The sequence below is a fragment of the Hippocampus comes genome, unplaced genomic scaffold, assembly GCF_001891065.2.
Source record: "Hippocampus comes isolate QL1 unplaced genomic scaffold, H_comes_QL1_v1.1 scaffold279, whole genome shotgun sequence".
NCBI lineage: Eukaryota > Metazoa > Chordata > Actinopteri > Syngnathiformes > Syngnathidae > Hippocampus > Hippocampus comes.
In genome coordinates, this window is record NW_017805456.1 from 482,678 (window position 1) to 496,744 (window position 14,067).

Sequence of the window (14,067 nt, forward strand, 5' to 3'; positions counted from 1 at the left end):
GCGGAGACGAACGCCGCTGCGGCGACGGTCTGACTTGCGTGACGAGCGACGGCGTGGCACCCACGAGCACCCTGCGGCGCCGGGCCACGCCGGGCGTGTGCGAGTGCGCCAGCTCCGAGCCCGCCTGCGGCAGCGACGGGGTCACCTACGCCAACGTCTGCCGGCTCCGACGCGAAAGCGTCCGCGCAGTCCAGGCCGGACGGCCGCCCGTCATCCCCATCCAGAGAGGCGCGTGCGGCCATGGTAAGTTGCAGTGGGCGTCGAAACGGCTGGGAGCGTGTGCTTGGAACCGGGTGTATGTGGGGGTGTGGGGGCGTTCATGAATGTGGGTGAGGGCGAGACGTGGGTGTAGTTTGGGGTGTAAATGTGCGTGCGCGTTGGTGCCCAATGCTTTATATTAGTCATCTTGCGAAACATTTAGGGATCAAACTCGAGGCAACGGGGCCCTCTCCTCTTCTGTGGCCTCCTAAGTTATTTATTGCATATTTCTGGCTAATTAATTGCATTTGATGTTGACATTTTGGCGGTATGTCTCGACCTAAATTGCAGCCTTTCTTCACTTTCAAAACAGGGACAAGGCAGCACTTTGGCGGGATAATAGCCAGACGAGTCTGAAAAATTGCTTATTCAAGAAACAAAAGTGCTGAGTGGGCCTCAGTGTGTGTCCGCGTGCGTGTGCTCAGACGAAACTTGTCATTCCTCTTGGAATGTTCCACATTACTTGGTCACCGTGGCAACAGAGTGTTGTCACCTCACAAGCCAAGAGTGAGTCAAGCCAGCGGCTGTCAAATTGAGGTCACCGAGGGTCCGCAAACGGCGACTAGCAGTATCCCAAAATCATCTGCAATAAACCGTGACGTGGTGTGATTTCAACAGTTTCTATCAACGGCACATAATGGGAACAGCAGGCCAATAAAACAAAAGTACTAAAGCAATGACTTCTTCTTTAAGCGCTGCCCCAAATAAATCTTGTGAAGTAAATTTGACCTCCCTGCTTGAGAAAATCTTCATCTCATTCCAAAGCTTCGTCTTTGCAATGGATTGTGACGGGCCGGCAGTTGTTTTGTGGACACGTTGGACAGAACTTTGGAGCCTCAGAGAAGGTCTGGAACGCGTTTGGTGCTATGACTCATCGCTGGAAGACTACCGGTTGACTGCTTGAATGTGGGTCAGACGTTATTTAACCCAGATTTAAGCGGGTCAAAATATTTTTCTTTCCGGCTCTCTGTGCAGACAAGCTGGGATACGCCGTCAACACGGCAACTCTTGCGCGGTGACTCAGGAGCAGCCTCGGGAATCTTTCCCAGTTGAGGCTCGTTTGCCTCTAGCTGGGATCAGATAACGGGATGACATTGTTGATCATCGCCGTCGGTTTGGCCTCCCGACGTGAAAAGAAAGTCGCGGATAAGAGTGAACCGTTCACTCAATGCATGTCCTCAGTTGATCTCATTTGAGCATGCTCGCGCGTTTACGAGTCTGAGCACGCCCGCTTTTTCGCTACACAACCAATCGGGACTCAGTCACCTTGTGGTTCGCGTTGGCCAATAAAAACAAAGGTACTTTTTGAAAGTGAGTAAAAGTATATAGTAGCCAGTCGAAATGAAGTAAAAAAAAAAGATGGGTAAAAGGTGGGCAACAGAAATGAAATAAACGTTAGTGGTTGCCAAGAAGCATGAGGGTAGGTGGTGGCCCGTTAGAGTGGTGACCCTTCAAAGTCCATTAAAGACACGCAGCCATCGAGTGCGGGAACATGGTTGCCAAAAGTTACCTCACTTTCTTTCCCTTTGCAATTGATACTCACTCAGCCATCGAGCCACATCGTTTGTCTCGTCCAACATTTGAAATGACTTCCCCCATTTGGAGCGGCGCTGATGTTTCAGCACATCTGGAACGTGAGCAAGCGCGGCGCTTATGTAAGACGAGACTTGACTCACGGCCTTTTGGTTTTATTTGCGTGGCTCGCCGACACACGTAGATGGACTCGAGCCTCGCACAGCGCCGCCCTGCTGCTGCAGGAGCGACATGGCATGGTTGGCCACGCCTCCACCCCCATGGTCACGGTGTCTCTGATGTTCGTTCCGCCCCAGCAGGTCAGAGGAACCCCGATAGTCTTCGCCTCAAGTACAACTTCATCGCCGACGTAGTGGAAAAGATCGCGCCGGCTGTCGTCCACATCGAACTTTACCGCAAGTACGACCATGAAGTCGGGGAGTCGGGCGCGATCAATTTCCAACGCGTTGCAATGATTGACCTTTCCGCCCGCAGGATGGTTTATTCCAAGCGGGAAGTGGCGGTGGCCAGCGGCTCGGGATTCGTCGTGTCGGAGGACGGACTCATCGTCACCAACGCCCACGTGGTGGCCAATAAGCATCGAGTGAAGGTCGGCGGTTGGCCTGTCGAAATCAAGTCAAGGTTCGCGCCGGCCGACGGAAACGTGACATTTGGTGTCGTGCACGCAGGTGGAGCTGAAGAGCGGCGCCACGTTTGACGCCAAAATCTTGGACGTGGACGAGAAGGCCGACATCGCTCTCATCAAAATCAATGTCCACGTGAGTCAAAGTTCAAAACAGAAATAAAATCACCAAAGATGAAAACGGCGATTCAGTTGGAGAAAGTAAATCTCAGATGGACGTCAACGTGAAATCAAAAATGGGACAAAGTCACAGTTGATTCCAAAGGAAGTCCAGGCGAAGTCAAATGTCAACGAGTGCACGACAGGCATGGTTTGCGTTGCAGAGCAAGCTGCCGGTTCTGCTGCTGGGCCGCTCGGCAGAGTTGCGCCCCGGCGAGTTTGTGGTGGCCATCGGCAGTCCCTTCTCGCTGCAGAACACCGTCACCACCGGCATCGTTAGCACCACGCAGCGGCAAGGCAAGGAGCTGGGCCTGCGCAACTCCGACATGGACTACATCCAGACCGACGCCATCATCAACGTGAGCCAAACATCGAGCGCCCACAAATGCACAAACCCTAAAACGTTTTGCCCCCTCTGACTGAGGCTTTTGCTTTTGTCTCTCCCGGGGGCGGCAGTACGGCAACTCGGGAGGGCCGCTCGTCAATCTGGTGAGTGCCTCTGGATTGGCAGACCGGGGTGGTGGTCCCCCTTTTTAAAAAGGGGGACTAAAGCGGTGTCACACTTCTACCGCCTCCCTGCTAAGGTCTATTCAGGGGTGCTCAATCAAGTGTGTGGGTGTGCGTGTGCGTTGCAGGACGGCGAGGTGATCGGCATCAACACCCTCAAGGTCACGGCGGGAATCTCCTTTGCCATCCCGTCCGACAAAATCCGAGAGTTCCTGGCTGAGTCGCATGACCGCCAGGCCAAAGGTGACAAACCTGATGTCTGCAAATACGGTGCTATGACTCATCGCTGTTTTTATTGCGTTTTTTTTTTTTTTTTTTTTTTGTCATGGTGTCCGAATGATCTTTTTGAACACGTCTTTATTGTGTTTTAAATCTGTTTTGATGAAATTTGTGGTGCTGTGAGGTGTGTCTTGAGTTATTTTTATCCGTGCTTTTGTTTGCTCAAGGGAGGAACAGTGGCAAGAAGAAGTACATTGGCATCAGGATGATGAGCCTCACGCCAACGTGAGCACTTGACACGCAAACACACGCACATACACACTCTGATGCGACTGATGTGGGGGGGTTGCGGGACACTTTCCAAAACGCAAGTGCATGTTGTAAATGCCGCAAAATGATTTCTACTTTGACTCGCTAACATTTCCGCCGCTCTGTGATTACGATGCTGTACGGGCGCGTAATGACAGAGCGGTGGAAATGTGAAACAAAAGTTCTCTGGATGACATGGAAATGCGTGTGTACCTCGCATTGTAACGATCCTGCAAAGCCATTCGAAAGAAAGAATAACTTTGTGCTGGCCAATGGAAATTGAGGAAAAGATTTGGAGAAAATCAAGTACATGAATGAGGAATGTTCTCAACTGTCAATCAAGCCTTCTCGAATAATATTTTCCCATGAAAATCTGCCAGAATAAATCCAAATGATCATTCCCATTGTTTTTTTTTTTTTTTTCAGTCTAGCCAAGGAGCTGAAGGACAGACAGTCAGACTTCCCGGATGTCACCTCGGGCGCCTATGTCATCGAAGTCCTCAGCCGGACCCCCGCTGAGGCGTGAGTGCGCAAAAACGATCTTGCAGCACAGCTGCATTCAAAAACACAGATTGTTTTAGTAGTCTTTGATTGTGATATATTTGTTTTTGCGGTGAATTTTTCCGAGCCAGCGCTGGCCTGCGGGAGAGCGATGTGATCATCAGCATCAACGGCGAGCGCGTGACGTCGGCGAGCGACGTGAGCGCCGCCATCAGGCGTGACGACACACTGCGGCTGGTGGTGAGGCGCGGCAACGAGGACGTCATCGTCTCCGTCGTACCCGACGACGTCGCCCCGTGACGCGTCAGCGGCGAGCCACCGCTGCCACCGACAGCACTTCCGCCGGCCACCAACGAGGGGCGCTGTGGGCGGAACACCTGCTGAGTTTCGGGTGTTATGGACGTACGGACCAATGCTTGAGACCATGCGTCACACGTGCGCCTCAAAGACACTCGCGCAACCGGTTGCTACTTGTGTGTCCATCAAGTGGTTGCTAGGTTACTCTACTTGTTTTGGGGACTTGTTTTGAAGTTGTTTTTATGTGTATGACCATTTTTCTGGGAAGAAAATAAAATTATTTTTAACATAATTCTTCTTGTGTTTTATTGTGTCTTTGTTTTATATTGTTTGCAGTTTTATTTATTTTTTTTGTGATTTCACTGTGTATTTGAACACGATTATTTGTCACCTTTGCAAGTGGAGCAGCCCTTGTGGCGCGGAGGACACATTGCGCCCTGTTGTGTCGCGAGCATCAGAAACAGAGCAACAATAACAAGCGAGTCAAACCGGCCAGTTTATTGGTTGTGAATGTGCTTAGAGGGATTCAAGCAAACGGGAAGTTGCCCAGCGAGCCCAAGTAAAGCCACAGAACCATTCGGTGCCGAGGTTAGCAAAGTTATGATGAGCACGCCACGTGATTTTTTTTTTTTCCCCTTCTCAATATAAGCATGATGCTATTTGCTACACGGTTAGTTCCATGTCAGTGTCATCTCCATGCTCCCTCCAAGTGTATTCATTTCATATTTGTGTCTCGATCAAGAAATGTCCGGTCAGTTCAGGTAGTGCTTTATGTATTCAACATCTGTGTTAGTTAACCGAGTGCAGTGTTGGTGCTGTCTCTTTGCTATTTGGACTTGAGGACTTCGGCCTCGGACGGGTCGGCGGGCGGCGGGGCTGCATGCGGCGCTTGCTGGAGTGCGGCGAGCAGCACTTTGTCCAGCTTGTGCTCCAGAGCGTCCAGGCGGCGGTCCACGTGCTCCTTTAGACGCCGCTCCATTTCCTCCAGGCGAGATTCCATGGACGCGTCCACAGTCCTGACGGACAATAAGCAACAACCAAGTCCGATGTAAGTACACTGACGTTTTTTCCAATGTGTCTTTTTTTTTTTTTAAACATTTGTGTGGTGTTTTGATCATTTATTTATGGCATTCTTTTACGTGTACAGTATCACTGCCAACCAGTGACGCTAAGCTAACAATGTTATAAGAAACACTCAGTCAGTCCACTTGCTGACTTGGAAGAACATTCTTGGACATTCTCCGCTTTCTGTCTCTGAGGGCAAACTAAAAATAAAACGTCAGCAAAAAGCCACGCTGATTGGCAGCCTTGACATTGGCAAAACTTTGTCACTCAGTGACCGCCACCAAAACTTTTTTGAGAGCCCGCAACAGATCTGGTTCCAGCTGCGGGACATTTGATGATGTATAACAAAACCTCACCCCTGAAAAAAAAAAAACAGCAAGAACAAGAACTTGAAGCAGATGTCGGAGTTGATGTGCCTCCAAAATGTTTTCACTTGTGCAACACATAATCCCGCACAAAGGCGGAAAAAGACAAGTCCAAACAGATGTGGTAAGGGATGAGCTCAGAACATAAAACGCAAATGTACACACCCACACGAGAAAATTATGTTTAATAATATACCGGGAAAAAAAGAACATCAAAATACTTGCATAAGTTGACTACAAAAGTAGGTCGAAACAAAATCTTTGCGTCGAAGCTTCATGTTGTGTTTCAGGTGGGGGTCAAAGCACTACTTTTGTCGGAATGAGACTCCACCACCGACATCTATCCTTGACACAAAAATTGTGACAAAGCACTATTTTGTGTCTCTGTAGAACCGTAATTCACTTCAACATAGTTCCTTGGCACCAAGATGCAACCAAAGTATTACTTTTAGTGCTTTGGCATAAGGAAAAAAAAAACTGGTGGTCAGCCGTATCAACATATAATGGACTGGTCGCCAAATGAGGTCAGCACATAGATGACAAACACATGAAAAGAAAAACAAGACTCACGGATCGATTGTGTTTTTTTTTTTGAAGAGCGCGATTCGATTTTGGACTTGAGTGGGGCGGCTGCGTCCGCTGCGCTCGCGCTTCTGCTCCCGTCCGTCCGTCCGAGTGGCGTCACGCTCGGATGACTCGGCCGGCGACAAAGATCACTTTGTGGTGCCGCGAGAAGGCACAACGAGATCTTTTGTCCGATTGTCACGGAGGGGTTGGCGTTTCTGTCGCCATGGCACCCACGGGCAAAAATTCGGCTGGCGTTTGTCCTGGCTGATTTTGGCTGCGAGGGCAGTAACACCCTGGACTGGTTGCCAGTTAATCACATGGCATATACAGACAAACAAGGGACAACTTGCCAGTCAGACTGGATCGGTCGCCACTGCCAGTCAATTGCAGGGAACATGGACAAGATATTATCTCTTTTAAAATCGTCAATAAATAAATACATAAAAGGGGATTTTTTTTTTGGCAGATTTTTGCCCTCTGTTGTAAAGTCCAACAAATACGAAAGCACCAAGTATTGCAAAAAATAGTCAAATGTTTGGCCTACAATTCATATCTTTGTTGTCAGTGAGAAGGAAGTGAAGAAGTTATTTTCTCCATGAATATATATTTGAAACAATTCGGTTAATAAATCGGTTCTCTGAAAGTTTGTGTGCTGCCAAGTCTCAGAATCTGCGCCCAAAAAAATTTATGTAACTTACTGCGTGTTGTTCTGGTCCACTTTGAGTGGCGCCAGCTGAGCACAGAGCTCGCGCAGCAAGTTGTCAGGCGAGACGGCGCCCATGTCGTCATCCCGGCCGCCCGACAGGAAGTGGCGCATCATCTGGGACAGCCGTCCGTCCGGCGGCGGCCCGTTTGGTGGCGCTTGGGCAGTGGGCCTGACGGAGTCTGATGGATGCTGTCAGAAGTCATAAAATAATGTTCTCATGTCATTACGTTTTAAAAATTCAGTTATGTCAAGGAATGAAAAATATTATAAATAAAATATAATATCTACATCAAACAAATGCTCGGTGGGCCGGATAACTAAACGACGCATCAACGCCACGCGTGCTCCATACGGTTGCGGCATGCCGTACCTGGAAGGCGGCGGCAGCTGCGGTCCCGACATTCGGCGGTGGGGCTAAGGTGGACAAGAGGCCCCCACCCATAAGGAGGGGCAGGAAACTGCTTTGGTTCTGGCAGGGACACGTTGTCATGAGCACAGCCATGTATACATACCGTACGTACATCAGCCCGTCCGCCATATTGCATGTGGCAGATCTGCCTCGTAAAAAGGGGCCATTTGCAACAAGTGAGCTTGAACTGACTGACTTAGTGCACGTACGTACCTTCTGCTGGAGGCGCAGCGTCTCCATGAGGTTTTGAGCCCCTGGCGAGAGGGTGCCGCCCATCTCGTCCACCAGACTCTGGACCTGCCGCAGGTCGATGGTGCCCGCACCGGCGCCGCCGTCTTGGTACGGGGCGTGCTGCGGCGGCCGCAGCGCCACCACCACGCCGCGCAGCAAGACGCTGCTTCGACCCGCCAGAGAGAGCAGCTGAGAGGGCGAACGGGATTTCAAGCCGTTAACAACGAGAACTATTACTACAGTATAGTGATGATGTATATTGTCATCTAATTTTTCTATGGTACAACTCTATTATATTTCCTATCCCAACTATGAAATGTGTGAATGCAAACAAAGTGAGTTTGCTTCAATCACCTTCACGTCACATGACGACGGCGCGTCGTCCAGGCTTAGTTGCTTCCTGTAGAAAGGTCCTCTGCCCACAAAAAAAAAAAAAAAAGATATGAAACCTATTTCTCAATATTTCTGCCATGACATACGGCTTATTAATGACCTGTCACCATGCTGTACATCATCCTGCTTGTGGCCCCGAACAGTCCCGCAATATTCCCCCGTGGGCAGGTACACCTCCATGGTCCGCGCCTCGCTGATTAGCGTCAGGCGGCCGATAGCGGCCAGCCCGGCGGGGCCGCAGCTCAGCGTCACGACGCAGGGCTCGCCGTTGTCGCCGTCCACTCGCTCCAACAGGACGCCATCGCCCCTGAGAGACACGGGTGCAAAACGCCACCTTTACTTCATTCACATGTCAAATGTTAGAGTGGCATATTTACCGCCACCGTGGCAGCCTGAAGTTCAGTTAGTTACAGTTGTACAGCAATTCAACTTATAACAAGCAGCAGAGTTACAATGAAAAATATAATCTTGACATCCTCGCAGACATATGTACTTTATCCTCTGCAAAGAATGACTCATTTCGGCTGTCCTACCCAAGTGTCTGCCTCAGCTTCTGTTCTTCTTCACTGTTGTCGTCATCCGGCGCCGTGACTTCGACCGTCAGCACCACGTCGGCCAGGCTGCTGCCTCCGCTTCGACACTGCCACGCCGTTCCCACCCTCACGTCCACTGTGACGCCAGATGCCACTTGGAGGAGACATCATCATCACCACTACATAACTGCCTTGCACAAAAATGACTCATGTTGTGTATTTTCTTACGAAATCAACTCACTCAAAATTGTAATATTATTAAGTTACTGTGTTTGCCCTGTATCTAATTCCAAATCTGCAAAAAAATATTTAGACTTCTCCCGTTCACTATAGGGCAGCAGAAGATCCAGTGTAAGTGCAGCTGACATGTCTGCGATCTAGTGGTGAATGGTGATATTACAACTTAAAACAACAGCCAACCCCTGCATACTCGTGCACCCACGGATTTGCATTTTCTCTCGATTTATTTTCCATTCGTCCAATATTTATTACTATTTTTTTTTTCAAATCAACCAAAGGGTCCACTCAGAGAGTGGTCGCCGACAGTTGCCCTTTAACAAGAGATTGGTCCCCAGTCCATGTCAGGGCGCATACAGATAAACAGTGGACAGGTCGCGAATCTAACGATAGACGGAACCGTCTGGAGGTCTTCGTGTCCCTGTCGGTACCGCCATGCAGATGACAACGAAGGGTGTTAAAAGGCGTCTATTCCTACCCGCCATGTCTACCGCCTGCAACCGTTAATAACGCCGATATGTCCTCTTCAGTCTTCGCATGTCTTCCAGCCCGTTCAACCATCAACCCACTCCATTACAATAGATTATTCTTGCAAGATACATCAAATCAGAGCATTTTCCTAGTGGCTTCTGGTTTGCTCGGCAAGGAACGGGTCACGATATACTTCCGGGGTTTCTGCCGACGTCATAAAACAGCGACTGGTTGTTATTGAATACGCGTCTGCTACTTTTGGCAAGTGCTGACTTCTCAAATCGTCGTTGCCGTGCGTTTTTCAACAATTTGCACGTCATGGAGTCCAACTGTTAGGAATCGTTGCTGGGTCACCAGACGACAAAGTGACAAAAATAGAATAGAAAGCGACTTGAGTTCAAGAATCGAGTCAAAACATCACAGACTGAGGTCGCTGATGGCTTCTTTGCGCTGCTCCGACTTAACCCAAACATCATCTACCGCTTCGGTAAAGTAACTTTTTCCCTCCATTTTATTCGCTTTCAACATGACCAACATGTCGCTGCCGTTCTAGCGTCGCCCCGGGATGGACTTTAGCGCGTGCTACGAGGACTCTGTGTCCAGCGTGGCCGCCGCCGCCCGCCTGGGCAACAAGAGGCGCATGAGGTACCTGATTCGCCAGGGCCACACCGTCGACCTTGCGGACAACCGGGGCTGGAGGGCCATCCACGAGGCGGCCGCTGCCGGCAGGGTGGGCTGCCTTAAGGAGATCCTCTCTGCGGCCGCCAGGACGGGTAAACGCAACCGCAGCCTTGTCGTTTCACTTTGTGATTAAGAGCTTCAAATTCGAATTGATTGACACCAAGCCACAATTATGGAAGATGGCCACAATTACTGGATGGTCTTACGAGTGAGGACAAGGATAGCAGACAATTCCATAATCCTCAAAACGAAACAAGCAATTGCTGTGCTGGTTCTCCCCCGTGTGCAGCCGGCTCGTCGGCGGGCTTCCAGGCGTACGTCAACTCGGCCACCCACGAGGGCGAGTCGGCCTGCTTCCTGGCGGCGAGAAGCGGCCACCTGGATGCCGTCCGCCTTCTCCTCAAAGCCAGAGCCAACATCGACCAGCTCACCAACGACCTATCGTGTCCTCTCTACGTAGGTAAAACTACATGTGTGTGTTGGCAAGGTGTGGGTGAGTTAGTCAGGGGCGTGTCTGCGCATGCATTCTGGTTGATGCCGTGCGTGCGTGTGTTGCATCGCAACGCCCTCAAGTAACAAGTGGTCTCTGGCAGCGGTCAGCAACGGACACAAGGATGTGGTGCAGCTCTTATTGGCCAAGGGCGCCATGTTGGACAGATCGCACACGGCCTCCTGCTGGACGTGCCTTCATCTAGCGGTCTATCAGGTCATCCCCGCGCACGCACTGTTTTGTTCAGTTCATCAAATCAGATTGAGGCAAACTTGACCACATTGGATTTTGGAAAAGGACACATGAGCGTACATATTCGCAGTTGACATAGCCTCACTCTAAGTGTACTTCTTAGCACAACTGCACACTTTTCAATCTTCGCCTTGATGTACTTTGTGTGCTGCTTGTAGGATCACGTGGACATCGTGCGGTTGCTGGTGGAGTCGGCCGACCTGGAGGCACCCGACGACTACAAGGTGACGCCGCTCTTCCTGGCGGCGCAGCACGGACGGCGGCAATGTCTCGAGGTCCTCGTCCACGCCGGTAAGCTGGTGGTCCATGTCGGGAGATCCATCACTTCCTGTACGCTCTCTCGTGAGGTGCTGTTGTTGCAATGAGGGCAGGTTATCCCAAGGGTTTCCAAACTGTTGCTTCAGAGGATTTTTTTTTTCTTTTCAGGCGCCAACGTGAACGCGCAGGCGGTGGACCTGGCCTCGCCGCTCCTGCTGGCTTCTCAGGAGGGTCACCTGTCTTGTGTGGACTTCTTGTTGCAGCACGGTGCAGATGCTAACCTGGTGTGCGGCCAGAACTGGCCCCAGCTGCCCATCCACGCCGCCGCAGAGTTTGGCCACCTCAGGTAGGTATTATTCCCCAATGCCGACTTATAGGCCGCGTTGAGGTTGTTTCTAATGTAGTGTGTTTTTGCACTGGTATTGTTTTGGCGTGTAACAGTATCCTGCGGCGGCTGCTGCGCGTCACGGAACGTGCGTGCGACCGCGACGAGGGCATGGTGAGCCCGCTCTACCTGGCCGTTCAAGGCCGCCAGTTGCCCAGCATGGAGCTGTTGCTTGCCGAAGGCTTCAGCCCTGATGCCCAGGACTGCGACAGCCTCCTGGACCTGCACTCGCCGCTCTCCCTCGCCTTAGAATGCGAACTCAGGCAGGCCAGCACCCAGGATGCGTGCAGTACCCCGCCCCAAGATGTCATATGATGGTGCCATAATTTGCAAATAGATGAGCTTCCTCTTTTCAAGAAAATAAAAAGTGCACGGCACTGATGTGGAGTCCTTAAAATTCTCAAGTGTCACATGCGAGCCATTTGGCTTTGTACTGTTTTCAGATATCCGCTGGTTGAGGAGCACACACTTGACAGCTTGGGGTCTGGTTTGCGGCACTGCCTAAGTTGGCCGGGTGTATCTGTGACGCGCTGCTTGTGCATGCCCGCAGGGAGGAGGCCAGGCTGCTGCTGGCGGCGGGAGCGACGCTGGACCTGGACGAGTGGAGTCTGGTGTTGAGCCGGCACGACGCAGATGTACTGAAGCTGGTCCTGGAACACAGGTGAGCAGCATCCATGCTTCAACCTCCTCCTGCTTCTTCCTCCTCAAAAGTACAGCAGAGGGCGGGGCCACCGCCCCGGGCATCCACAGCAATCACAGATTTTGCTATGAGCTTCGGCAAACACTGTGCTATGTGCATAAACAAAGCGTGCCTGCTGACTTGCAGGTGGCTTTACCCACCACGTTTCTTGAGCGACGACTCGGCGGCGGACGGCCGTTCAAGCAAGACGGCGTTGAGGCCGCCGGAGTTTGACGACATGTTGCTGATGGCGCTGCAGCAGGCGGAGTTTGCCGACAGCTGGCTGCCGCCGCTCCTGAAGGCCGGACTGGAACCCAAGTTGCTGCTGCACTGCAACATGTGCGTCTCTCCCGCTTGCTGCTCGGTTCACTTTTCAGTACCCTTCACCTTCCATTTGCAATGTCCGACAGCCTCAAAAATAGTCTTTTCCTTAGCACCACCTTTTTTCTAATATAGCAAATAGGACCGTTTTTCTACAGTCAGCCCAGGGAGTCGCACTTCTCAAACACCCGGGAATGTTTTTTTTTCTTCTAAATATGTTAAACGTTAATTGATTAACCCGTCATGGTTTTTTGATTCATCAAATGAATTTTAAAAAAAGTAATTAGGTAAGTCCATTTTTCCTTCCCCTTCTTTGTGCTTCCAGAATGAAGGTGGCCAACAGCGAGATGGTCAATTTCCTGCTGCAGTTTGTCAACTGGTCAACAATGCCCCCCTCTTTGAAAGACATCCTGTGCCAAAGACGGGCACGGAAGACGTGGCAACCACTCCCGCAATTTGGTAGCAACACTGGTATTTGTTTTCCATGATGTGGTCATGATAACATTCGGACTAATAAGGAGAAATGGGAGAGTAGCGCAGTGCAGTAGTTTAGTATCACTGAAATGATTTTGAATGTGGTCTCTTCCTCCGTGCAGACTCGATCCCCGACCTGTCGCATCTATGCCGGCTGCAGATCAGGATTTTAATGGGAGCCGACGCGGTGATGAGACCAGATGTGGTGGGCAGGCTCCCCGTACCCCCGTGCCTCCACCACTTCCTGCAGTTCGACGACATCGCCTAGGAGACACTTGAACGTCTTGTGGTGGTGCACCTTGCTTCTGTAACCGTACCGGAAGTTTTGTTTGCAGGAGCGACATTCAAATGAAAAGAAAGTTGGTTGTTGTTGTTTTAAATAACAAATTCCAATCACATAGATGATACTGTGAGGTTTAAATGGTGTTAATGTTCAATACATTCGTATCATAGTTTGTTACAAATGTCTGCTGTTTTCATATTTTTGTGATGCTTGCAAAATAAAAACTGTTGCTTCTGGAGCAAACCTCTGTCAATCATTTGAAATGTGAATTGTTTTGATCCAAAACTCAGGCCGAAGAGGTGGCACGCTGATTTTGAAAATGGCGTAATTTACTCTCACTGCACATGGAAAAAGCCTTCGTCTTTTTTCCCATGTTTGGGACGTAATGACTACTTTAAATGACTGCTGTAATGGTGCATTCCAGGAAGGTGGTCAAATGTTTTTTGTTCGGGTTCATCGTTTGGGACCTCCAGCAGACTTCTTAATAATGTCCTTCAATGATAGAAATTATTGAGACAAGCAACATGTTTATATTGTAAATTATATTTTGCCATTCACGCTCCGCGTTATCCTGGGGAGTGGCCATTGTCAAGTGACGTCAGATTGAAGCTGGTCGGTGATGTCTGGGTTTTTTATTCCCCTAACTTTGCGAGTTGAACTGAAACGCAACAAAGGATAATGAGGTTGTTGGCACCAAATATGCAGCAAATCGATGGCTCTGTGAGGTTCAAATAAAGCCACTGATTAGTGAATTTTCCTGTTTTGTTGTCGTTCTTTGTCGCGTTTATGACGTCAGAAGGGTTACAATAGACGCAAGTCTTTGTCAATCATTCAACAGAACAGCTCTGGTTGGTCAACGTCA

The 14,067-nt window shown here is 50.2% G+C and overlaps 3 protein-coding genes across 5 annotated transcripts in view; 2 read left to right on the forward strand and 1 right to left on the reverse strand.

Moving 5' to 3' along the window:
• The window catches only part of LOC109518597 (serine protease HTRA1B-like), a 5,057-nt gene extending 360 nt beyond the window's left edge, over positions 1-4,697 (forward strand). The window contains exons 2-11 of one of the 2 annotated variants that reach the window (XM_019874587.1): positions 1-243; positions 2,091-2,190; positions 2,266-2,380; positions 2,460-2,549; positions 2,737-2,931; positions 3,029-3,061; positions 3,208-3,322; positions 3,526-3,583; positions 4,034-4,129; positions 4,240-4,697. In XM_019874587.1, the coding sequence (XP_019730146.1) occupies positions 1-243; positions 2,091-2,190; positions 2,266-2,380; positions 2,460-2,549; positions 2,737-2,931; positions 3,029-3,061; positions 3,208-3,322; positions 3,526-3,583; positions 4,034-4,129; positions 4,240-4,408 (1,214 nt within the window). In that variant the 3' untranslated portion in view covers positions 4,409-4,697. Of the gene's footprint in view, positions 244-2,087; positions 2,191-2,265; positions 2,381-2,459; positions 2,550-2,736; positions 2,932-3,028; positions 3,062-3,207; positions 3,323-3,525; positions 3,584-4,033; positions 4,130-4,239 lie in introns of both variants that reach the window. The other variant, XM_019874586.1, reaches the window with a different exon arrangement.
• A 191-nt stretch (positions 4,698-4,888) lies between these two features.
• On the reverse strand, positions 4,889-9,570 carry cunh10orf88 (chromosome unknown C10orf88 homolog). Its single transcript, XM_019874603.1, has 8 exons — positions 9,390-9,570; positions 8,675-8,828; positions 8,242-8,448; positions 8,103-8,163; positions 7,731-7,937; positions 7,479-7,577; positions 7,101-7,297; positions 4,889-5,421 (listed from the first exon to the last, which is right to left on the reverse strand). Exons 1-8 carry the CDS (start codon positions 9,394-9,396, stop codon positions 5,232-5,234), a joined length of 1,122 nt encoding a protein of 373 aa, XP_019730162.1. The 5' UTR covers positions 9,397-9,570; the 3' UTR covers positions 4,889-5,231.
• A 69-nt stretch (positions 9,571-9,639) lies between these two features.
• asb3 (ankyrin repeat and SOCS box containing 3) lies at positions 9,640-13,957 on the forward strand. Of its 2 annotated transcripts, none has more exons than XM_019874572.1 (11): positions 9,640-9,869; positions 9,936-10,155; positions 10,353-10,523; positions 10,657-10,769; positions 10,964-11,096; positions 11,232-11,409; positions 11,505-11,711; positions 11,999-12,109; positions 12,275-12,466; positions 12,774-12,919; positions 13,045-13,957. In XM_019874572.1, the coding sequence occupies exons 1-11, from the start codon at positions 9,819-9,821 to the stop codon at positions 13,188-13,190; spliced, it is 1,668 nt and encodes a 555-aa protein (XP_019730131.1). In that variant the 5' UTR covers positions 9,640-9,818; the 3' UTR covers positions 13,191-13,957. The 2 variants fall into 2 exon arrangements, with proteins under 2 accessions (XP_019730131.1, XP_019730132.1); XM_019874573.1 differs by having other exon boundaries at positions 9,643-9,869; positions 12,774-12,907.
• The last annotated feature ends 110 nt before the right edge of the window (positions 13,958-14,067 follow it).